Below are 25,459 nucleotides of genomic sequence, written 5' to 3' on the forward strand. Positions count from 1 at the left end.
ATCACCAAGGTAAGAAAAGACCTCCAAGATCATCCAGTCCAACTGTCCTCCTACCATCAATACTTCACCACTAAACCATGTCCTTCATTACAGCATCTAAACATTGCTTCAACACTGACACAGGGTTACCCCTAGATGTAAGTCCATGACAGGGGGTGCACAGGCTCCGGGATAAGAAAAAGGAGAGACAAAGGAGCAAAGGAAAAAAAATGAGGAAGGTTTGCTTTGACCCGGCCAGCATGGCTGGCCATGCAGTCCAGGAGAGGGGAAAGGGCAGAGAGTGAGCAGATAGTTTTAAAAAAAAGAAAACACAAAGGCAATGGTCTGAGGAGGAATGGTAATTTACTAAATTTAACCAAATCAAACAAAACAAGAGAGAGAAGAGTACCCAAAGTAGGAGTCAAACTACGATAGTGCAAGGGAAGCACATGCTTTTCTCCGCAGTGAGCTGAGATGGCCAGAGGCAGAGAGCAGCTGGGGTCTGGTCTGGAGTTCCACCCAGCTTCCTCTTTGCTAGTCAGATGCCACTGGCATCTGCGAGGAGAAACCTCAGGGTGGACACACTACTGTACAGCCAATCCCAGTAACATGAGAACCTCTGTATTAAACTGATGAATAGTAACTTGCCTCTGCATCCTTTCTTCAGGATTGTAAACCTTATGCAGAAGTGCTGGTGTTTTTGAATTGCAGTTGGCATAGTCAGTAGGTTCTAAGGAAAATAATGCTGACAAGGGAATGATCTGCTGGGGGAAACTGCAAATCTGCTGTGGAAACGAAATCTCAGGGTGTAAGCAAAGTTCTATGTGCTGTAGAATTATAGAATCCTTGGAGTTGAAAGGGACCTTCAAAGGTCATCTAGTCCAGCTCCCCTGCAATGAACAGAGAAATCCACAGCTAGATCACCTGGTCATGAGTGGTGTTCCCCAGGGGTCGGTGCTTGGGCCTGTCCTCTTCAATATCTTTATTGATGACCTAGACGAGGGCATCAAGTGCACCCTCAGTAAGTTCACAGATGACACCAAATTGGCTGGGAGTGTGGATCTGCCTGGGGGTAGTGAGGCCCTACAGAGGGATCTGAACAGGCTGGAAAGCTGGGCTGAAGCCAATGGGATGGGGTTCAACAAGACCAAATGCTGCATCCTGCACTTCAGCTACAACAACTCCAGGTGACGCTACAGGCTTGGGGTGGAGTGGCTGGAAGACTGCATAGACAAAATGGACCTGGGGGTATTGATTGATGCTTGGCTGAACATGAGCCAACAGTGTGGCCAAGTGGCCAAGAAGGCCAAGGGCATCCTGGCTTGCATCAGAAAAAATGTTGCCAGAAGGAGCACAGAGGTGATTGTCCCCCTGTACTCAGCACTGGTGAGGCTGCACCTCGAGTACTATGTCCAGTTTTGGGCCCCTCACTGCAAGAAAGATATCGAGGCCCTGGAACATGTTCAGAGGAGGGCAACAAAGCTGGTGAGGGGTCTGGAGCACAGGCCATATTGAGGAGAGGCTGAAGGAGCTGGGAATGTTCAGCCTGGAGAAGAGGAGGCTCAGGGGAGACGTTATTGCTCTCTATAACTTCCTGAAGGGAGTTTGTAGCGAGCTGGTGGTTGGCCTCTTCTCTCATGTCATTAGTGATAGGACTAGACAGAATGGTTTCAAGGTGCAGCAGGGGAGATTCAGGCTGGACATTAGGAAATATTACTTCTCAGAAAGGGTGGTGAGGCACTTGAATGGACTCTCCAGGGAGGTGATGGAGTCACTGACCCTGGGGGTGTTCAAGGAGTGACTAGATGTTGTGTTGAGGGATGTGGTTTAGTGGGAGCTATTGGTAATAGGTGAACGGTTGGACTGGATGATCTTTTAGATCTTTTCCAACCTTGGTGATTCTATGATTCTATGATTCTATGATCAGGTTTCCCAGGGCCTTATATCCAGTCTCACCTTTTAAAAGTCTCCAGGGACAGGGCATCAACCATGTCTCTGGGTGACTAGCTCCCCTCACCACCCTCACTATAATAGATGTTTTCCTTACATCTAACCTAAATCTTTAAGCTTGAAGCCATTTCTACTTGTTCTATCACCACATACTTCGCTAAAGAGTTTGCTCCCTCTTCATATATCTCCCCTTTTGACATTGAAAGGTTGCTAACAGGTCACCCCAGAGCATTCTCTTCTCCAGGCTGAATCATAGAATCACCAAGGTTGGAGAAGACCCACAAGATCATCCAGTCCAACCGTCCACCTATCACCAATAGCTCTCACTAAACCACATACCTCAGCATAATGTCTAAACATCCCTTGAACACCTCCAGGTTTTGTGACCCTACCACCTCTGGACAGCCCACTTCAGCACCTGACCACTCTTTCAGAAAAGTAGTGTTTCCTAATGCCCAGTCTGATTCTCCCCTGATGCAACTTGAGGCCATTCGCTCAAGTCCTATCACTAGTTACACCAGAGAAGAGGCTGACCTCCAGCTAACTACAACTTCCTTCAGGTAGAGAGTATTATACAGCAGACTGTATAATCCCATCTCCCTCAGCCACTTCTCATAAGACTTGTGCTCCAGACCCCTCACCAGTTTCATTGCCCTTCTCTGAATACACTCCAGGGTCTTGATGTATTTCTTGTACTGAGGGGCCCCAAACTGAACACAGTACTCATTGTGCAGCCTCACCAGTGCTGAGTACAGAAGGAAGATCACTTCCCTGCTCCTGCTGGCAGCAAAATTTCTTGTCTGTCTAAGCCAGCTGGGCATACTGCTGGCTCATGTTCAGCCAAGAGTCAACCAATACCCACTCCTAGGGAACACCACTCATGACTGCTCACCATCTGGATTTAACTCAGTTCACCACTAAGTCTTTTCTGTGCTTTCTGTTCTGCTTGGGTTTTGAATCTTGATAACTGCTGAACTTCTAATGATGTTCTATTAGAAGGAAACAGATGATAGAAGACCTCAGTTTTCTTTCTTATCAGATTCAGAAGCTGAGTGCTGAACTTCCCATTTAAATCAACTGGAATGTCTCTGAAATTCAATAAGATTTATATAGCAACTAGGGTGAGATAACAGCATGCATATACCCAGCCTGTATGGATCAGTTGATAGGCATGTGCTTATCCTAACTGATTTTCTGATTTTTTTTTTTAATTGTGTGCTTATAACTTTATACATATAGACTTATATATATATATACGTCTCTATATATGTCTATATATGCATAGACATAATTGTAAAAGTAAGGTAGAATTGACATCAGCTAGGCTGATATGTTAAATACAACTAAACCCATACTACGCTAAGCAGTGCTGTTCTGTGCACTGAGAGTCTCTCCACTTGTTGCTAGATACAGTTTTATTAGTGTTTCAGGGTACATTTGGATCTGAGAGACAGGATTTCTCAGGAGCAGAGGAAAGCAAACTATGCATTCAGAGAAGCACAGAGGCTTATATATTTAACATACATGCACACGCACAGGCATCCATTCTACATAATCCCAGTAAGTGACAAGCAGAAATTCCCTAAGCAAGTGCACTATAACTTATGAACCCTTGAGAGATGGCAAACTCCTGAAAAGGGGAGAGAAGTTACATGCTGGTGGTGTATATTATAGGTAGTGCCAGCAGGGCATGCCCTGCTTCAAAGTAATCTTCCCTCTCCCACAACGGCATCTCTCCTGCTTTCATTCTTCCCAGGGTCTACAGTGTTTTTTTTCACTCACATACTGTACCCACACATCCAGTGCATGATACAGAGCCCAAGTGGGATACCTGCTTGTAATTCAAGTTCTTGCAAAAACAAGATAAACTACCAAGGCCACCTTTCTCTACAAAACAGCCACAAAACTCAGTACCCTTAAAACTAATTGCCAGAGTACTTTGTTCCAACCCAGGACCCTTCTTCAGTAAGGTGCCTTTAGGTCCCCGACATGTCGAGGCAGCGTGAAACTCCCGTGCACAAAGGCAGCCAGGCAGCAGCGCTACCTCCCGTCTTCCAGTCCCGGGAAAGCCACGCCCGTGCGTCCCGGGGGCTCCAGGGGATTCGGGGGGCTCCGGAACCACGGGGCTACGGCAAGCGTGGGGAGCAGGAGTCATCGAACCTGGGCGTGGACAAGGGAGGAGAGAGGGCTGGGCTGGCGGGGCTGGTGACGGTAGGCGGGCAGGGATTTGATGGGGCAGTACTTAAGGAGTGGTGCGGACCAAAAGTATCCTTTGTGTACTTGTCCTTATCGCTTCTACTGGTTGCTATCCGTCAGCAGAATGCCTGTCAAAGGAGGCACTAAGTGCATCAAATACTTGCTCTTTGGCTTCAACTTCATATTCTGGGTAAGAGACCCGTGCCTGGATCCGGGAGGGGACTTTTTCCAGCGCTTCCCTGATGGGGCCTCTCGGGAGGGAGCTGAGATCTGCTTTGCACGGAGGGGCAGCGGCTGAGGTTGTTGCTGTTTGCTTGTTTTGGGATTTGTTTCTTCCTAGTTCTTTTTCCCCTATCCATAAGAGGAGACGCTGTGCTCCGTCCGCTCCCTTAAGCTGCAGGGTTTCCCCAACATTCCTGTCCCCTGGAAGCCTCCAAGGGTCGGGCGCCTCTGCCCCGCCCTCGTCCAGCCGGTTTTACAGGGCTTCAGGGGTAGGGCCACAGCCGGGCTGCTCTTCCAGGAGCCGAACTTGATTGGCCTGTCTGGAACCGTCCGACAGCGTTCACGATGGCCCCGCAGCGAAGTGCTGAGGAAAGAGCGCGGCCGTCCGTGCTCGGCAGCAAAGCGAAGTCAGTGGCGGCCTTCAGAGGTTTCTCGTGCTGTCAGGAGGAGCCTGAGTAGAATTCATAGCCAGCTCACTATGTTCATTTAAAAAAAAAATAAAATAAAATAAAATAAAAAAAATATTATTTTTTTTTCCTAGAGCTACAGTTGGAAAAGACAGGCTGCATAGCCTGCTTGTTAATGTGTGATGCAGCTGGATGGGAAGGCAGCCTTCCCAGCACTGTGTACCACGAAGCTGTACTTCTTTGCAGTATGGAGGCTGTTTTGGTGTGCAGACTATTAGGGGATACTGAATTATATCCTTGCAAGGAAGCACTTGAAGTCACTGTCGTCTTGTGTGTTTAATTTTTGAGGTGGGACCCTCAGCTAAAGCCAAAAAAGCTTCTGCATCAGATCTTTTAGGCAATGTCTCCTTGATGTGGAACATATTTCTTTAGAATTGTATCAAAATGGCATTTGCTTAATTATGAACTAGGCAAGGGTACCCCTTGCCTAGAGTAAGGGTAGAGCAAACAAAGGCAAAACAGGCACTACAGGGAGGGCTGCTGAGGTGGGGGGGTTGTGCCGAGGAATGCAGCCTTATTTCTCTTGTGCCAGGCACTCATGTGCTCACATATTTGTTCAGGCTGTGATTTAGGAATTCCACTACAACCTGCAAGTCATGATAACTCAGCAATTGGGGTGGAGAATATTATAATAATTTCTTGAAACCAATTGTAATATTCTATCCTATTCTAATTGTGATATCAGAATAATCTACACCTTGTTTCTTGGAATCAATTGTAATATCCCCTCTGATTCTTGCGTACTTATAACTTGTCTCTATAAATATCCTTAAAATACCACTTTGTGGTGTGCAGGCTTGGAGAGGCTACTACCTCTGCACCAAGCATGTGTGTGCAGTGCTGTAATAGAAGTATATCTGCTTTATAACCACTTTGTGGTTATAGAGTTTGAATTTCCACAAGTCATCCTAAGGAAAAGACTAAAATGATTCAATTTGTAGCAGTGCAGAACAAATAGGGGTTGTATCTCTAGCGTGGTTTTGGGTACAAATACCTCATGTAATAAGCAATATTGGGAAGCATGGTGTAACTTAAGTTCAGGCTGCTGAATTGACATCTGAATTTAGTGTTGTTTGCCTTCTGTAAAAGCAAAGAGGGAACACCGTACAGCTTCCTGTGTGCTGGATGTGTGTGAGGGTAAAGGACGTTAGTTTGAGGAGCAATTCTTCGTTATTTAAAAAAAAAAAACAAAACAAAACAAAACAAAAAACACAGCTGAGCCCAGAGTGGAACTGAGTTAAATCCAGTTGGTATCTAGTCACTAGTAGTTCCCCAAAGGTCAGTATTGGGGCCAGTCCTGTTTAATATCTTTGTTGATGATCTGGATAAGGGGATTGAGTACACCCACAGAAAGTTTGCAGATGGCACCAAGATGGGAGGAAGTGTTAATCTGAGGGTAGGAAGACCCTGTGGAGGTATTTGAATAGGCTGTATTGATGGTCTGAAGTCAGTCACTTCAACTAGACCAAGTTCTGGATCTTGCACTTCAATCACAACAACACACTGCTGTGAAATGTCTGGGAACCTGCATGGAGAAAAAGTATCTGTGAGTGCTACTCAACAGGTGTCTGAACATGAACTAGTAGTGGGCCCAGGTTGTCACGAAGGTCAATGGCATCATGGCTTGTGTTAAACATAGTATAGTTAATAAAATCAGGGAGGTGATGTCTGTACTCAGCACTGAGGAAGCTGCACCTCTAGTACTTCATCCAGTTTTGGGCCCCTCACTACAAGATAGACACTGAGATCCTGAAGTTTACCTAAAGAACTGCAACAAAGCTGGTAAAGGGTGTGGAGCACAAGAGAAGAGATTGTTTCTTCTGGAAAAGAGGATCAGGTATGGCCTCTTTGCTTGCTACAACTACCTGAAAGAAGGTTGTAATGATGTGGGGGTGGGCCACTTCCCAGGTTGCTAGTGATAGAATGAGTGGTAATACACCAGTGAAGATTCATGTTCATTATTTGGAAAAAATTCTCAAAGTGTGGTGAGGTACTGGAGCAGGCTGCCCAAGTAATTGGTAGAGTCACCATCCCTGGAGGTTTTCAAGAAAAGGGTAGATGTGGCACTTAATAAGGACATGATTCAGTGGATGTGGTGGTGATGAGCTAACAGTTGGACTTCATTATCTTGGAGGTCTTTCAACCTTAATGATTCTATTATTTGCAGTAGTCCTACCTCCATCTTTGTGTAGCCTCCTGTGCTCAACATGTGATTTGGGAGATCAGTCCGGAGAAGTACCATTGCCTGCACTGCTTTGTTCTGATACCCTTCCCAGATAACCCACCTATGGGATTCTCAGCTAGATTCTGAGCATAGCCAATGTGATAACTTTTCTTTCTTCTTTATTCTTTTTTCTTGCTGTTTTGGTCAGTGCGCTCCTACCTGGATTTGCACACTACTATTCTGTCACAATCTTATCAAACCTGACTGTTTCATACTTAGATAACTGGTATGGCTTTTATTAGTTTTTTTGGGTTTTTTTCTTTTCTTTTTTCTTTAAAAAAAAAAAAAGTTTGAGATGGTGTGGGGAAGGGAGATCATAAACAACCAGTAGTTTTTGACATGACTGCTTGAGTGCTTGAGTCTGGCAAGAAAATGATGGAAACTTCCCATAATGTGCCTTAAACCTGAGTAGTGTTCACTGAAGCAGGCTCTGAACACCCTTAGTGTGAGCATATACCTGATTAACTCAATCTGTGTTATGAATTATCGCTTCCCACTAAGCTCCCATAGCTTGCTGAGCTGACTTGGGCTAGGTGGCAAAATAATATTATTTCTTAATAAATGTATGGCAGCCCCTGGTGTGACTGTATGTACAGTCTTGCGCCTGCATGCTATCCCACTGGCTTTCCCTTCCTAAATAGGAGTCATGGCTTGCATTATTAAGCTTAAATGCCCTTTTTTTCCATGGTGAATTTCCTGGCATACAAAGATGTTGTCTGCTAACATTAACAACTTAGTATGTTTATAACCAAGAAAGTTTTACAGCATATGGTCAGAGTTCAGTCAGAGTCTTTGCAAGGATTTACTTTCTTGTTCCTTTATATCATAAGGCAACTGTCCTGTCCAGGCTTTACACTTGGACCCTTTCATTTATAAACACTTCCTTTAGTCTAGAAGAGCACCTACTAAAGCACGATTAGTTGGATCAGGCTCTTTGATTAATTTGGGGTTTATCTGTGACTTTATTCTGGGCCATAATCTTGCTGTTTATATTGCACTTGAGACAGTCAGATCAGTGCTCTGATTTTACTGTTCAAGGGAAGAATTGCTGGATGAACATGGAATATACATATATGCAGTCACGTATGCATGTGTACATACAAGAGTAACAGAAGTTGGTTTTGTTTTCTCTAATCAAGTAATCTAGTTGCTGGGTGTATAAGTCAAATGCTGCTCTGGTTCAGCTTAACAGCTTTTAATTCAAGCAGATGCTGGTAAGTCAAGAATGGAGCTAGAGGATGTTGCCTTTTACAATTTAAGGTACAAGTACAGTAGGCTTCCTTCTGAACAGGAACTTCTGTGAAATGGCCACTGATCTTGGCTGTGGCTCAGGAATTCTATAGTACTGTTGCTACTATACTGAAGTACCATTTTATTGCAGTGAATGTTGTGACTTTAGCCCACAGCGTTCTTGAGAACTTTCTTAAACAGAAAGGAAATAATTCATATAGTTATATATTCACTTCTGTCTTCAGAATAGATCAGCTGTTACTCATCTTAAGTACAGAGCAAATATCTACTAACACAGATATTTGTCAGCATGTCTTGTGACACAGAAGGCTAAAAGCATTGTTTTTGAGATGCAAGGTTGTGTTGCACCCATAGATACATAAGCACTTGGTAATAGGCTGGCTTGAGAGAAGTTTTAGTGGGAGACTGTGCTATGTGAGCCACAGAACTGCAAAGGAAGGAGGGTGGAAAATAGCTGGAAAGGCTTCTTTTTTTCCCCTCTTGCAGCAGGTGGAAGGATGCATGTAGGAGCAGAATGTTCAGAGCAATGGAGATGTCACTTTTGACATCGCGTGCAAGCAAGAAGCCTCCATTAAAGTAGAGGTTTTGGAATAATCAGGGATTTTATCCTTGTCCTTTTTCCCTATAGAATAGAGATGAGTTGAAAAGGAATAAGCTGGGAACTTTAAGGTGCTTAATAGTGGTTATAGAAGACAAGAGAAGCTTAGTTATCCTGCAGGAATGTCGGTAGTATACTTGTGCTTATGACTTAGTACACTTGAACTAACTACTGGAGTTTCGCTGCCTCAAACTTGTTTCTAATACAGTAAGTAAATAATATCCCTTTTAACAACAAACTTTGTTCAGACTGGTGAAACTGTCTCCCAGGTACTCTTGCCAGTATTTACTACTACAATATCTTTCATAAGCACAAGCTAGTTTATTTTTGTGGGTTTTACGAACATGGAATGCTAGCTTCAGGAAGAGAGTTCTATTCTCTGTTAAATTTCCTGTTTTGGTACATGTTATTTGTACTTAGAAATATCTGGAATTACTGAACTCGCATGACAATGCAAAAATTCATCTGTTGAATTAAGAAAACATTAAAAAAATTCACCTCTTAGCAGATGATCTACCATTGGAGAGAGAATAGAACTACCAAAGCCACTTGACAACTATTGAAGTAGCACCATTGAAGGAGCAGAAATTCTTCCTAAGTGCCAAGTGGCAAGCTGGAGCATGAGTAGTTGCTGCTGCCTGCAAGTGTGCAGTGGGACTATGCCTACTTCTTCCTCTGAGGTGTAAGTTAGTGTCCTGTCTTATTCAACTCTTGTTTTAATGAAAGCAATTCCAGATTTAACTTATTTTTACCTTTGGCTTTAAAATTTCCATTTTTAGTTCAGTTGTCATTGTGGGTAGGAAGTTCACAAACTGGAAAAACGAATCTACTTCCCTTAAGAAATGGAGGCAAAAGTCTGGCAAAAGTCACTTTTGCGAGTGTACCATTGTGAGAGAGATCACTTTTAATCCTGCAGTTCTCAGAGGTATATTGAGCTGTTCACTGATGCCCTGTGATTATCCTGTTGTGTTTTGTTTTGTTGTTTTTTTTGGTTTTGGTTTGGTTTTTTTCCCCCTCAGGATAGCTACATCCCAAAGGAGAAAACACCACACTGCACTTTACTTGTAGTGCTTAGGGTGTGTATTAAGCTTTTTAAAAGGATCTGTATCAAGTATGTCAGGACTCCCTAACATTAATCAAGCAGTTTCTTTCTCTGAAAGATTAACAGAACATTCTGCTTTGCTTAAACTTGCAAGATTATCTACTTGATGTAGTGTTCTTACTTCCTTCACAAATAAAGATCCGCTGGATTATAAATGCTGTTTAAGTTGTGCAAACATTCCCTGTGCCTTGTTCTGCTTGCAGCACAGCCCTTGAGCTCTCAGCTTGAACACTGAAGCTTGTTAAACAGCAGAAATATATAGCTGTACACAGCCAGGCACTCTTGAACTCTGCAGTTCATGAGCTCTCAGGAAGACATGAAGAGGCAGCAGGTTTTTCTCCTAACACTTCAGAACTGGATACCTATAAAAGCTGTAAACTGAATGACTCCAAAAAACAGGGCTCTATCAAGGAATGAAGTGTTGGGTGGCTGGAAGGTAAGCTGTAAGTATAGGTTTTTTCACCAAGCTTTTCTGGTGTTTGAGATTGCCAAGGACTTTCCCAAGCAGTGCTGTGGCAGAGAGTGCCACATAGACCAGGAACTTCTCTCCCTTCAGTCCCTTGGCAGCTTCTCTTCCCTTGGGATGGTGCAACTGTACTGTATGTGGAGGTGACACACCCTTATTACATTTGGGTGTTGCATCAGTGGTATGATTTAGTTATTCTGTCAGCATACTTCTTACAAAGGAGGCTCTGGCTCTGGCTCTGTGCAGGCTTTGTCCTTGCTATATTATGTATTATTATTTATTATGACTAAGGCTGTACCTATGCACATGGCACTAAATATCATTTGCATATGTTTGGAAACCTTTGTGTGGGTTTAGTTCTGTGCATTATGTATCAGTTCATCTTTTTCCCAGTCTCAACCCTGTAGCTTTTCTCAGTGGCAGACTTGGCAGGTATGTGTCTGCTGTACAGATCGTGCTGGTTTTTTTTGGTTGGTTGGTTTGGTTTTTTTCCAGCAAATTTGGCTTTTCTGAGAGCTGTCTGTCTCACTTTTCCTCACTGGTACCTGAGTCCTTGAAGACTTCAGTTAGGATATTTTCTAGTGAGAAGTTATAAGAATGATACTTTTCCACTGAGCCATTTCTTAACTTGATCCTTCATCCTGTATCACTCTTGAAAGATTTTTTATTTTTTTATATATGTATTATTTTTTTTTCCCCTTGAGAAAGGGAGAGAGAAAGCCTAGGAGGTTAGAATGGATAGCTATAGGCAACCAGGATATGCCTGCCTTCAGTAAATATGAATATTCCTGCAAGAGAACAAGTTTTCACTCTGGAGAGAACATAGGTCCAAGGGTTAGGCTTGGTGTCTGAGTGTGTTTACATGCCTTCTGCAGGAATTCTTTCCATATTCTTGTTTAAAATTGGCGTTTTAAAGTACACACCTCTCTGTTTTTTGGAGGTAATTCAAGAATGTGTTCCCTTCTAGATGGGACTTCTCAAAGATAAGGCTTTTTTTATTATTATTTATTTTCATGCGTGCTCAGCCTAAGTGTTCTGAACTTGCTAAGCTTTAAGCTTATTGGTCTTCATAAACCTTTTTTGTATTGTGTGTTGCTATATATATCATATTTCTTCTTTCAGCTTCTCTTCTGATAGTTAAATTCTATTCAGATAAAAGAAAATCTCAAAATCATATACTTGCCACAAACACAAGCCCTGTGTCAAAAGGAACCTGCAGGCATACAGGCAAAAATGATAAGTTGCAAAGCTAAATATTACCTAAAGCTTAACTGTGTTCTTCTGGACCAGCTCACAGCAATGTTGCTGGTTTAGCAGCCTTTATTTTCCACTTTCCATTGGTGTGATAACTTCTCGTATCTTTGCTCCTGCTTTACAAATGAGATAATTCTTTCTAAACTTAGTACTGCTGTACACTGAACTATCATCAGTATTAAATGTACTAACAATTTTAGCAGGCCATATAATACATGGTAGAGTGTTTTGTTTTGTTTGGTTTTTTTTTGTTTGTTTGTTTTTTGCATTATACATGGCCATTCATAATGAGTATGCAAGTATGCAAGATCTTTTAGCTATGTAGTGAGCTGGAAAAAAACATGGGTGGAGTGGTCAGTGGAAAATCTGATATTTCACACTTCTGTAAACTTAGGGCATTTTCAGTATTAAAAAGGTAAAAAAAAAAAAAAAAAAAAACAGTAAAAAAAAATTAAATAAAAGCATGGCATTGTTCTCTTGATGTATTTTAATATACAAGCAGATCTGTCAACAAGATGCCACACATCAGGAGTTGACTTCAGTCTTATTTTGGTATTCCTGTGTTCATGCTGGTTCTGTCATCACCTTGTTAAGTAACAGTACTAAATCCTGTGATTAATAATACTGATTTTGGTAGGGTGAATGAATTGATTGGTTTTATTTACTTGTTCCTGCAGCTTGCAGGAACAGCAGTTCTTGCAATTGGACTATGGCTTCGGTTTGATGTGCAGACCAAGAACATCTTTGAACTGGAATCCAACAACATGACGTTCTACACAGGTCAGTTGTGCAGTAACTCAGTGGGATAGATCACTGTTTTGCTCAGAGTCCCCGGCTACTTTCATCAAGGCTAAATACAAAACAGATGTAATCAACATCTGTTGAGCTGAGACTAGCTTGCTTTTGCTGGTGCTCTGAGTCCTTGTGCTGAGATCAGCAGTGGTTGGCTCTGCGTGCTGTTGGTAAGCAGTTGGGAACAGAGTAGCTGAGCTTGAATGTCTCAAACAACTGCGTACAAAGAAAATTAAAATACCTGTTTCTTGCATGCATTTGCCATTTTATGCTTGGATGTTTGTTGTACACACATACTTCGTGTCAATATACTTCATAAAGCACATGGGCTTGTGGCTTGTACTGGCTGCATCATTCATTAGCCATCCCCAGCAGGTTTGTCTTCAGCAGCCTTCTTGTGATTTAGCTAATTGAACTTTTTTCAGCATCCAAACACATCTGTGGTGTGAGTGAAGACAATGTAAGTCATCCTGGTATATGCTGTTCACACAGTAGCTTTTGGGTATCAGATAGTCTTGCAGAGAATGCTGTTGTTATTACTGAGTTGAGTTTTTTAGAGACAGTAGTTCGGAAAAGCAATATATACTTGTTTATCACCATGAATCAGCAGCAACCCACAAGCATGCAAACTGGCAAGAAAGCCTGTATTCCACTGATATGGTAGTAGAGTGGGTTCTTCCTGCAGCTGCCTAGACTTCCAGATGCTTTTGACTGGACTTTGGGAGGGGAAGAGAGCTAAACTTAACTGAGCTGAATTTTGAGTAATCCTAAACAATCCTTTCACCTCCTAAAATTTATGGCAGTTTTGTAATGTTGTATTTGAGTCTATGGCTGAATACATTGGAACAAACCTATTGTCTGTCTATTGTCTGTAGGTTAAACTGAGTTTAGAAAGAGGTTAATAAGAATTAATGGTTTGACATTTTTTTCCAGAGCTATTGTCTGGTGGTAGTTTTCAGTAGGAGGTTAAAAGAATATGCCAGCTTGCAGTTAATAAGAAAGCAAAGGGAGTTTATTAAACAGAAGGAAATATGATGCATTTCACAGTCTAAGAGTGATAGAATTTTTAAACTGGATAATAAATTTTATTTAATAGTTTTAAATTTTTAAACTAAAATAAAGAAGATCTTGGTTAGATGTTAGAAGGAAACTGTCAGAGGCACTGGAACTGGCTGGCCAGAGAAGTTGTGGATGCCTCATCCCTACAGGTGCTGAAGGTGATTCATGTACATATCAGGAGGATTGGTACTCCTGGAAGGTCCCTTCCAACCCAATTCATTCTATGGTTCTATGAAGTTACCTCAAAGGCCTTTACAGAATCACAGAATCACAGAATGACCCGGGTTGGAAGGGACCTCAAGGATCATGTAGTTCCAACCCCCCTGCCTAGCAGGGCCACCAAACATACGTCTTTACTAGATCAGGTTGCCCAGAGCCCCATCCAACCTGGTCTTGAACACCTCCAAGGACGGGGCATCCACAACCTCCCTGGGCAGCCTGTTCCAGGACCTAACCACTCTCCTAGTAAAGAACTTCCCCCTAACATCCAACCTAAATCTTCCCTCTTTTAACTTAAAACCATTTCCCCTAGTCCTGCTATTATCAGCCCTCTCGAAGAGTTTGCTCCCCTCCTGGGAGTAAGTTCCCTTCAGGTATTGAAAGGCTGCAATGAGGTCACCCCGCAACCTTCTCTTCTCCAGGCTGAACAAACCCAACTCCCTCAGCCTGTCCTCATAGGGGAGGTGCTCCAGGCCCCTGATCATCTTCGTGGCCCTCCTCTGGACCCTTTCCAAAATCTCCATGTCTTTTTTGTACTGAGGGCTCCACACCTGGACACAGTACTCCAGATGGGGCCTCACAAGAGCAGAGTAGAGAGGGACAATCACCTCCCTATCCCTGCTGACCACCCCTCTCCTGATGGAGCCCAGGATCCCATTTGCCTTCCGGGCTGCCAGAGCGCACTGCTGGCTCATGTTAAGTTTCTCATCTATTAGGACCCCTAGGTCTTTCTCTGCCGAGCTGCTCTCAAGGACAACTCCTCCCAGCCTGTACAAGTGCCTGGGGTTCTTCCGGCCCAAGTGCAAAACCTTGCACTTTGCTGTGTTGAACCTCATTAGGTTCACCCGAGCCCAGCTTTCCAGCCTGTCAAGGTCCCTCTGAATGGCATCCGTTCCCTCCACCGTATCGACTGCACCACTCAGCTTGGTGTCATCAGCAAACTTGCTGAGGGTGCACTCCATTCCCTCATCGATGTCATTAATAAAGATGCTAAAGAGCACCGGTCCCAAGACAGACCCTTGAGGGACACCGCTCGTTACCGGCCTCCACCTGGACATAGAGCCATTGACCACCACCCTTTGTCTGCGGCCTTTCAACCAATTGCTTATCCATCTAGTTGTCCACCCATCAAATCCACTTCCCTCCAATTTGGAGATGAGGATGTGATGGGGGACCATGTCAAAGGCCTTGCTCAGGTCCAAGGCTCAGGCCTTCTATTCTACTATAAGTAAAATTTAAAATAAGAGGTTCTTATGAACTCCTTTCCCCCCACAGTGGGAAAAGTTTCAACTGAGTTTAGAAAGTGCTGTAGTAGTTGATAAGAATAATCATTTACATAGGCTTAATCAAGTTAGATGTTTATTTTGGCAGGTTATACCTACTGGTTTGCTAAAGAAAGCCTTTCTTAAACCAGTGTTTGATTGGGTCACTGAACACAAGAACTGTACTTCGTGTCTGTATTGATAGAAGCTGGACACAAGCCAGCAGTGTATGCTTGCAGCCCAGAAAGCCAACTGTGTTCTGGGATGCATTAAAAGAGGATTGGTCAGCAAGGGGTGGGAGGTGATTGTCCCCCTTTACTTGGCTCTTGTGATGCCCCATCTGGAGTACTGCGTCCAGGACTGGGGTCCCCAGCACAAGAAGGAAATGTAGCTCTTGGAAAAGGTCCTGAGGAGGGCCACTGAGATGATCAGAAGACTAGAGCACCTCTTCTATGAGGAAGAGTCAAGGGAACTGGGCTTGTTTAGCTTGAAGAAGAGAAGGCTCCAGGGAGACCTCATTGTGGCCTTTCAATATTTGAAGGGAGCATATAAGCAGGAGGGGACATCTGTTTACAAGGGTGGATAGTGATAGGACAAGGGGGAATGGTTTTAAACTAAGACAGGGGAGGTTTAGGTTAGATATTAGGAGAAAGTTTTTCACACAGAGGGTGTGACACACTTGTGTTGGCCAAGGAGGTTGTGGATGCCTCATCCCTGGAGGTATTCAAGGCCAGGCTGGATGTGGCTCTGGGCAGCCTGGTCTGGTGGTTGGTGACCTTGCACATAGCAGCAAGGTTGAAAGTAGGTGATCATTATAGTCCTTTCCCACCTAGGCCATTCTATGATTCTATTCTATAGAATGTTGAAGTAATTTTACATGTGTTGTGTTAATATTTTTATCATTTTTCAGCATCTCAATGATACTTGCCAACCATCCTGTGGGACTTCTGTTTTCCACACTGTCTCTTATTGTTATTAGTGGCTAGCAGCTGAAGAACTGTAATTCTTAACTTGACAGTTCCCAAGATTAGGAAATATTTGGGCGTAGGAGTACTTATTCCAGAACTGTTTGCTCTCTCTGCTTTAGCACTTGCTACTTAAATTCTGGACAAAATGGTCTATAGATAGCCACTTGATTTAAAGAAGTATTTGCTTTCAGAAAGACAGAAGATGTTGAATTTCTTTTAATTAGAAGGGCTGTCAGGTTAGGCAGCTGAATATGCCACTGTGGCTGGTAAAATAATTTGGTAATTATTGATGGACAGGAAGGGTACAAAAGCATTTAAAGTTTTGACAGATGATTGTATTGTCTGCTTGCATCAGGAGAATAGGTACTGAAAGTCATCAAGAATTATAAGATCATGCTAAATCACTAGTTCCAACTAACTGCAACACTTTTATCCAAAAATAATATTATTTGGTCTCTAAGACAATTTTAAAGTGTTTATAGTTTTATTTGAATGGCTTTATCTTGTGCTTTATCTACAGTTTGTGAAACTGCAGCAGTGGTGCACGTCAGATGTTGTAGGTTGAAGTTCTTTTCCTAATAACTTCCCCACAAGCTTTGAGATGCTTACTTTGAAACTTAAGCTTATGCTGAGGATTCAGCTAGTATGAATCTTTGTTTCCTCTCCTTCCTAGGAGTTTACATCCTAATCGGAGCTGGTGCACTCATGATGCTGGTTGGCTTCTTGGGATGCTGTGGTGCATTACAGGAATCACAGTGTATGCTTGGACTGGTAAGCATTAGTGCTTAAAACAAGTAATGATTAAACTTAGCAATGTGATCAGAAAGGAAGGGCAATATTGGCTATGGAGTAAAAGGGAACAGATGCTAATTGGATGGCTTTCACAATGTTTTAATTTATGGTCATTTACATAATGCTAAAATGTTTAATTATTGACATTTAGTTTCCATTTCTGGCACTAAATCAAAATGTATTTTACATTTGATTGCAAAATGACCAAGTTAGTGACATTTAGACACTGAGGTATCAAGAGAATGGGAGAATGTGTGAATGCGGATCTAAAATTTTGATAAGACTAATGCTGTTTGTTAAACAATTTGTCTTAAACTTTGAATAATTTGTTTAGATATTTGAGACCAGTACTGGAGTATTATATGATCCTCAAAAAAGCAAACTTCTGCTGTTCATAATCGCTGTATGAACTAGTCTAGTTGAAAAGTCAATTGTTGGAGAGTAACCCTATTGTTTTCAGGACTTACTGAGTTCAAGCATGTCTGTACCTACTATGGAACTACTAATCCAAATAACCAGATATGGTTAATAAGACTACTATAGCTGGTGGAAAACAAATTCACTTCCTGTGTAATGGAATCAGCTTTGCCTTCCTTGGACCTCTAGCCCATTCTGAATGCCTCTTTTTGAAGTTACTTTAAGTGGTCAGTGTTCTAGAACTGATAGTCAATTGAACATGGTGTGACTTCTGTTTCTATTACACAAGTGACTATTAGCTCTGGAGGAGAACTCTCAGGTGGCATGCTAGGTATTAAGTTATGACTCATAGAGCAATAAGGTTGACAAACTAGAGAATGCATGTTAATTATACGATGTCTGTGTGACCTGTCTAACTTCAAGTCTGAGCTAACAAATAATTGGTTTTAATTAACACTGATCAAAAAAGCAGAATTCCTGCTTGGAAAACATTACCAAGCTTACTGATGCTGTCAGGAGGAAGTGTTGAGTGTATGTCATATTCCCTGTTTTCAACCAGAGTTTCAGAACTTCAGCTGAATCAGGTTGAGTGATAACTCCCACAAGGCTTAACACTGGGGACCAAACAAGCTTTCAAGGATGTCTGCAACTGTTGGTGGTGGGGTTTTGTTTGTTTGTTTTTGGATTTTTTTTTTAATGTTATGGTGTTGGTTAATTATGTGGTCATTCTCTTCTAGTTCTTTGTCTTCCTCTTTGTGATTTTTGCCCTTGAAATTGCTACTGCTCTCTGGGGATTTGCAAATAAAGAAAAGGTAGGTTGCTGTTAAGTAATAACCAAAATGATCAGTGAAACCTTATCTGAGACCTCAAAGTGAGTGTTCTTCACTTGAAAGACCATGTCTGTTAGCTTCTAGTTCTTTCAATGTCACAGCTTCTAAATGCGAAGATTTTTTCCCAAAGCTGCAGGTAGTAGTTTTCTTAACCTTTAATGCTGTCTTTTGATGGATTCTTTTTAAATTTGAGAGGACTGTGTGCCTGTGGAAATGTAGATGTCTAGTGAAAAGTATACCATCTACTATGTAATTTGGAGGAGGAGGGAGAAGACGTGTTGCAGCCATATATGAGAAACTAGATACTAAGAATTAAAAAGACTGTAGCAGAGAGGCCAGAATCCAAGGTGCTGTTGTCCCTCTGGAGTGTGTGTACTGTGAAATGAAGCAAGCCTTCAGTAAGGTCTTACCACTTTTAAGAAGAAGCTTGCTGTTAAAGGCTAAATATCATATCTAAGCTATGACTGTTCTGTGTTCTTGCCTCAAGTTGATATACTCCTCAGATATCACTACTGTGATGTTCACATACTCTGAATATTGCCTGTGTATGAGTTTACATAACAACAAGGCACTGAGCTGGCTGCACTTTTGGTGCAGGTCCTGTGGTGAGGTCTTCCATACCAGTCAGGCTGCAAATACCACGGATTACTGTTGCTCTAACAGTTCAGGAGTAGTAGGGCTTTATTCTTAATCGCCAGAGTCATGTGGGCAAAACTAGCCAATGTGAAGGTGCTGCAGGTCAACAAGAGTAGAAATGTTGGTAGGTGTGGGAGTACTGTCCTCCTATGCTAGGGAAACTCTAATGTATGTTTGGCTCTAGACTTTTTGGCAAGCATTTAGAAACAGCAGAAATAATTGAAACTTTTTGGATATACTTTGTAGAATAGAATTCAGTTTTGCTTTTTAACACTCAGATTTTTTTGTTTCCAAATTGAGTACTTGGTTCAGGATTGTTTTGTTGCTTATATTATGCAACTGGGGAATGTAGTGACTTCTGGAGTACAGCAACGAGTAGAAAATAATTCTGTGTAACTAATGGAGAAAACTTAGTTTTCTCAATCCTCCCAGGAGCTCATAGTTCTGAAGGGAAGCTGTGAAGCTTATCTATTTGGGTCAAGCTTTTAATGTGAGTACACCATTTAGGCTTACTTATTCCAGGTGAGTAATGCTGTCTACTCTGTTTCCACTCTCTATTTCTATATGTCAGAAAACCATGTATTGTAGATTGTAGAAGTTTTGATGACTGCTCTATCCAAAACAAGTTATTAATCAAGGTAAAACATTGATAGAATACAACCATTTATCTTGTAGGTTGTTGAGGAGTTACAGGATTTCTACAGAGAAACCTATGAAAAGAGGTCTCAACCAGCTGCCAGAGAAACCTTGAAAGCATTCCATTTTGCTGTAAGTACCTAATTAATGTAAAACTAGGAAGCAATACTGTTTAACACTGTTCTCTAACACATCCATAATACTGTACAAATCTAGTACCTTGCTAACTAAAAGAAACCAAAGGAGCAGTAACAAACTGCAGTTCTTCTTGTATGCCATTAGTGAATCCAGTATACATTTTTCCCTTTGAAGTAAGTAAGACTAATTCTTTTCCTAAATAAATTTAAAAGCAAGCTAAGAAACTCTAGAGCTCTAGCACTTATCTGAAGGTATCACAGTATGTGTAGTTACATGTGTTTAAGATGTTCATCTTTCACCTGTAAGGAGTACCAAGTTGCCCCAAAAACTGGGGTGTGTGCATGTGTATATTTAATGAGATTAAGCTCTTAAGTTCTTGTCTGGAATCTTGTCTTTTGCTATAAACCTTGTTTTAAAAAGTCTTTTAAATTAATCAGATTTGCAAGACTTCTAAGCAAACTGCATAAGGTCTGTAATAATAGCTAATGTAATCTAACTCTTCCTTTAATCAAGTACAGAGAGGAAAAAATATAACTTGGTTTTCTTTTCCTGTCTTCTGTTGTAGCTGAACTGCTGTGGTATTACTGGGGGTCTTGAGCAGCAGTTGATGGACACCTGTCCAAAGAAGACCTTGCCTGAGTCATTTACAACAATGGTAACTCATGACTTAACTCTCCAGTAATTCTACCAAATGAGTAGAATGAGAAACAGACCTCTGAGTAAAACCTTGCAGTCCGTGGAACATGCCTGTTGTTTTTGATAGGCAGCCTATCCACACAATCCACTTGTAGAAAATCTGCAGTCTCCCACTACCAAAGAACAAGCAAGATCAGCAGGAAAGCAGTGCTCTATATCTGCATGGTGTTGTAGCCTATGTCATTAAATTCAGGGGCATAATGAACAAATTGATGCAAAAACTTTGCATAAAACATTCTAGAATTCTGTTGTCTGCACTGCTGCTGTCATAAAGTGCCTTCCTGATATGCACTGAAGCTGTTGCCTCTCTTCGGGAGGAGAACGTGAGAAGGGAGCAAGTCTGGAATTTTAGTGAGAAATTTTCCATTTTTGGAGAGGAGAGGGTAGGTAGCACATTGGTGTCTTGCTTGGGTAGTTACACCGTAAACAAATCATATGGATCAGATTCCAGTGTTGAAATAATGCTGCAGTGATGCCTGTGTATACCACAGACAGGAGATGCACTTTTATAGGGTTTTTTTCTACTCTCTTCCTGAAGTTTTTATGACTGCTTTGTGATCTTTATGTTCTAGAAGAGCCTGTACTAGTTCTCCCACAGAAACTGAGTTTGTTATGATGCAGAGATTTTGTTTCATATCTTGACTTGTTTATGCATCACTTGTTCTCCACCTCTCTCTACAGATAATTTTGTGCTTTGAAACACCTGCTAGAGAAATTTCAGTCTGTATTCAGATTCAGTCTTTAGTCTTGTTCATACAGTGTGTTTGCTACAATATGTGAGTGTAACTGAAAAAGTATGTAGGTTTTATCTGCTATTTTTCTGTTTCAGTTTGGACAATTGACTTCAACAAGTAGTGTGTTGAAGGCTTAGTCCAAACTGTAGAAAAAAAAAAAAAAAAATAGTAGACAGACTCTAAATGGATATAATGGTGTGGCTGGCTGATAGCATGACTTAAACCAGAAAAATCAGTACTGTACTAATCTTTAATTGATTCATTCATGCTGTTATATTCCCATAATCCTCAAATCAATTTAGATATGAAACAATAAAGTAAGTGGTATGTAGCATCTCACTGTGGTATGTTACTGGGATAGCAAGGGTGGGTGGAGGGATGAGACTAGCTGCTAATATCCTAGATTTATACCTCTGTGTAAGTTTGCTGTTCTTTTTCTTTTTCACTGTGCACCTTTAAGGGGAAAAGGCTACTTAAAATCCTTTTTAGTTGCAATGGTAGTTTGTTGTCCTGGCAATTTTAAACTGGCACTGGTATGAATCTGCACGCAGCTTACTACTTATGCAAGCAATGCAAATCCCCTCATTCATATGCACCATGTACTTATGGGATGTCTGTAAAGATATAAAGTAGTTGGAAGTATGAGCTCTGTCCTCAGATTTGTTTTTATAAGGGCTGAGCAGTGCTGCAGCTTAAGTGCTGACAGCCATTAGTAATAAATAAACTCTGGTGCAGCAACTGTTGCACCTGATCTAACTGACACTGTTGACAAGGGAATGCTGCTTTTTACAAGGTGCATCTAAGAGGGTTACGTACTCAGATTTAAACTTCTCTAACTTTATATTGGAACACCCATAGATTTCCAGAAAAATGTTGGAAGAAAAAAAAAAAAAAAAGGCCAGCTCTAAGCAGCTATTGTGAGTTAGCTCTTTTTCTCTATAGCAAGCAAACAAATCAGTGTTTCCATATGCATGAAAAACTAACAAATATGGTTTCCTTTCAGCCATGCCCTAGAGCCATTGATGATATCTTTAATTCAAAACTGAATGTCATTGGCGCAGTTGGCCTTGGTATTGCTGTGATAATGGTGAGTTTGCAGATTAGAGGGTTGCTGCCTAGCCAAGGGTGCTTAGAGTACAAGTCTATTGAACAGTGCCAGACATTAACTACAGTCTGTGAGCCTGTTCTGCTGATCATAAGTACCTGTAAGGTAAATTTGTATGCTGTGGGTCCTTGAAACAACTTGGTGTGTGGGGTGCCCTGGGGACTCTACACTTCTACTTTGGATTAGGATCTGCCTCCTTGTAGTGTTAGCATTGGCTAAGTTGTATTGAGTGAGTGTGGAATGTGCAGGTTGAAAACATGGGCTTGACAACCTAAACTGTTTATTTCCTCTCAAATTGACTAGAAGTCTGAAATAACAGTGCTAATAAGAAAATTTGCACTTATTTCCTTTCTTGGGAGGCAAATATGATGCAGATGGAATTAAGTATGTTGAGAAGACTGACTTGAATTTGTAGTTGATCTGTTTTGAAGTACTTAGGCTATGGGGGATTGGTGACAATTAACTGAAATTTGAGGATCAGAGAGAAAGGAGGCCTGGAGTCATAAACTGCAGAAAAAATTGTTAGTATGCATTTTGAGCCAGGAAATATCTATGCTTTTCTGCACCTTGATAAGAATGTTTTTTTCCCCACTCTGATTTCTAATAAGTTTGTTTTCTTTACAGATTTTTGGCATGATATTCAGTATGGTTCTTTGCTGTGCTATCCGTAGAAACAGAGAAATGGTCTAAGAGCTGTAAATTCAAGGTATCTGCAAAATAAAATCGGTCATTAACTCCAGTGTTCTCAAAGCATTTCCAAAAGAAATAAATTCTTTGTCATCTTAATGCTTTATTTAATAGTGAAGTATGGTTTGCTTTTTATGCTGTAGGTTAAAATGGTGAAGTTATATCTGACTTAAGATGACTATTGTACACAAAATGTCTGTTTTTCTTGAAACTTATCTAAGTTGGGTATATTTATGCTTTAGGGCATTTCTTATTTAATAAAGAGTAAGATGTATTTTATGTTTGGGGAAAATCATTGATGGGGCAGGGCCCGGTTGGATGGGGCCCAGTTAGTGGGAGATGTCCCTGCCCACAGCAGGTGGTTGAAAGTAAATGTTCTTTAAAGTCCTCTTCCAACCCAAACCATTCAGTGATTTTATGTTTATGTTGATGTAATTTTAGAAGATAGTTCCAAAGAATGCAAAGATCTTTCATGATCTGCTTTATTGGTACATATTGTGGAAGGTCTCATAATTACTCCTTTTCTCAGTGCACAAACAATACCAGGCATTAATTATATTTTTCTTACTGCTGCAATAACATCATCTTCATATGGGATGTTAAAGGATAACTGTCATACTGATGATACACAGGCAGTGGTACCCTGCTGTGTGAGGCTCTACTCTGATGCCAGCTGGGTTTTCTTAGCCTGTGTCCTGGCATAAAACTGTTCCCTAGCATCTGACATGGCCTCAATGTCTTGATTAGGCAAATTCCTATAGCATGTACTTGTAAGATTTTTCTCAGTAGCTGACTTTGTGCTTTGTCTGTCCAAAACTAGTGACAAATATAGTCTTCAGGGACAAACCTCAAATTCTGGGGAGGGAACACAGAAGTTCTATTAGAAGTTAATGTAGTGCTCTTCAGTCACTGTTCATAGCAGCAACTAGCACTGTGGCTGTTGTGTTTCAGACCAAAAGTAGAAATCAGAAAGAACTGTGTTACTGTAGAAACTCTAGCTAAAAAGTTACTGGTTTTCCTGTCCTTACAATCCAAATGGCCTTTATAGTATTTAAAATATTTCCTGATGGGATACAAACCTCACTCTTCGCCAGTTGCTGTGCTTTACCTTCCTACGGTGTTCTGCTGTAGCATCTCAGATATGTTCTTAGGAGTTTCTGGTCTTTGTCATCCACGTACTTTAAATTTTTCAGCACTATGCTGTTTTCTCATGTAAGGAGGTTCTCTTTTGACAGGAGAAATGTCAGAATTGTGAAGGGTTGGGGCTCCAATTGTAGCCATAGCCATACCTGGATGTCTTGATTTTGTTAATAAATTCAAAGCCTTATGCAAATACTAAGCTTTCCTCTGGAATCTATTGTTCTATTTCAGTGTGCATTCTTAAAAAAGATAATCTAAAGGAAGTGGGAAGCATGCATTTAGTTTAGACTTGAGTGACTCAGTTGTAAGCTCATGAGATAATGTTGCTAGCAGGAGTACAGGTGAATAGCATCAGCTGTGGTGGAAGCTCTCAAACTGATGTAGAAGTCAACTGAATAGCTGGAAGGAAATGTTTGCATCTGTATTCTAAAGAAGCTAAATGAGCATTTTCTCTACACATTAGTCTTTATCTTACAACACTGCCTTCTTAACTACAGTGTTTATAGTAACGTTTCATGATTGTCTGCCATCAGATTCTTTTTGGAAGTACTATAACCCAAACTTCAGCCCTTCTTGAATGTTCTGTATAAGTTGGTTGGAGTTTTCTGCAAATCTTCTTTCAAAGAGAGTGACTAGTTACTGATGGTTACTTGATTACTACTTTCCTTTTAGCAAGAACATGAATTATATGTATAAAATCTGTTTGCAGTCCTCCTAAGATGTTAAAGCTGATATCAAATGAAATGAATACATCTCAAACAACTGCTTCTGAGGCAACTGGCTTTTTAGGCAGCAACTGAGACAGATTTCCTGAAGAATTTGCTTCTAAATAATGGCAATACCACTTTTTTTTTTTTTTTTTTTTTTTTTTAATATATATATATATATATAATAAAAAAAGGCTCTGAGTAGAGGGTGAGTTTCCCATCTTCAAATCAGATCAGGTGTATCTGAAGGATTCTTACTTGGAATGGCATAACAGAAGAGGTGATAATCGATAATGGGGGTAAGTCCTGTGTAAGGTACTAACATAACACTGACTGCTGAACTGTCAGATGAATGATGGGCAAAGACAGCATGAACTGTTGAAATGCATGTGGCAGAGCATAGTTTTTGCTGTGTTCATGAGAAAACATTGATAAGTTTTGCACTGCATTTCTCTGAGGCTGATGCAAGTTGTGCCTGCTATCCACTGCTATGTGGAAAATCAAAGGAAGACTAAGCCAAGCCACTAGAGGATATGGCTATTTGTTTGCTGAAAGCTAGCCAAGGACAGCAGGGAAAAGGAGTACATAAGATATGGAAATTTGCTCCAAGAAACAACCAACATATCTGCTGCTATGAATTCAAGAAAATATGTCCTTGCCACTTGGCCAAACCTTACAAAGTTCTTGGGCTGGATTGAGGCTCTCTGCGAGGTATTTATGCTGGAAAAAAAAAGTTTTAGACCGCTTTTAAAAACTCAGACCCAGACTGCCTCAGAAGTTAAGGGGGGGTCTCAAGCTAGCTGCATGGTTGACAACATTGCCACGGAGTGCACTAACATGGGGAGAACTTGGGTCTTGCACAGGAGCAACACTAATCACTACAGAAGAGATTTCTTTTTACAGTGGAGCTAGGAAGGACAACTGTGGTACAA

The 25,459-nt window shown here is 41.2% G+C and overlaps 1 protein-coding gene across 1 annotated transcript; it reads left to right on the top strand.

The window, feature by feature from the left end:
- The first annotated feature begins 4,122 nt into the window (after nucleotides 1-4,122).
- CD9 (CD9 molecule) lies at nucleotides 4,123-24,010 on the top strand. Its single transcript, XM_072338590.1, has 8 exons — nucleotides 4,123-4,315; nucleotides 12,387-12,489; nucleotides 16,683-16,780; nucleotides 17,956-18,030; nucleotides 19,360-19,452; nucleotides 20,024-20,113; nucleotides 21,892-21,975; nucleotides 22,618-24,010. The coding sequence occupies exons 1-8, from the start codon at nucleotides 4,160-4,162 to the stop codon at nucleotides 22,681-22,683; spliced, it is 765 nt and encodes a 254-aa protein (XP_072194691.1). The 5' UTR covers nucleotides 4,123-4,159; the 3' UTR covers nucleotides 22,684-24,010.
- Nucleotides 24,011-25,459: the final 1,449 nt, after the last annotated feature.

Source organism: Excalfactoria chinensis, chromosome 1, assembly GCF_039878825.1.
Source record: "Excalfactoria chinensis isolate bCotChi1 chromosome 1, bCotChi1.hap2, whole genome shotgun sequence".
Lineage (NCBI taxonomy): Eukaryota > Metazoa > Chordata > Aves > Galliformes > Phasianidae > Excalfactoria > Excalfactoria chinensis.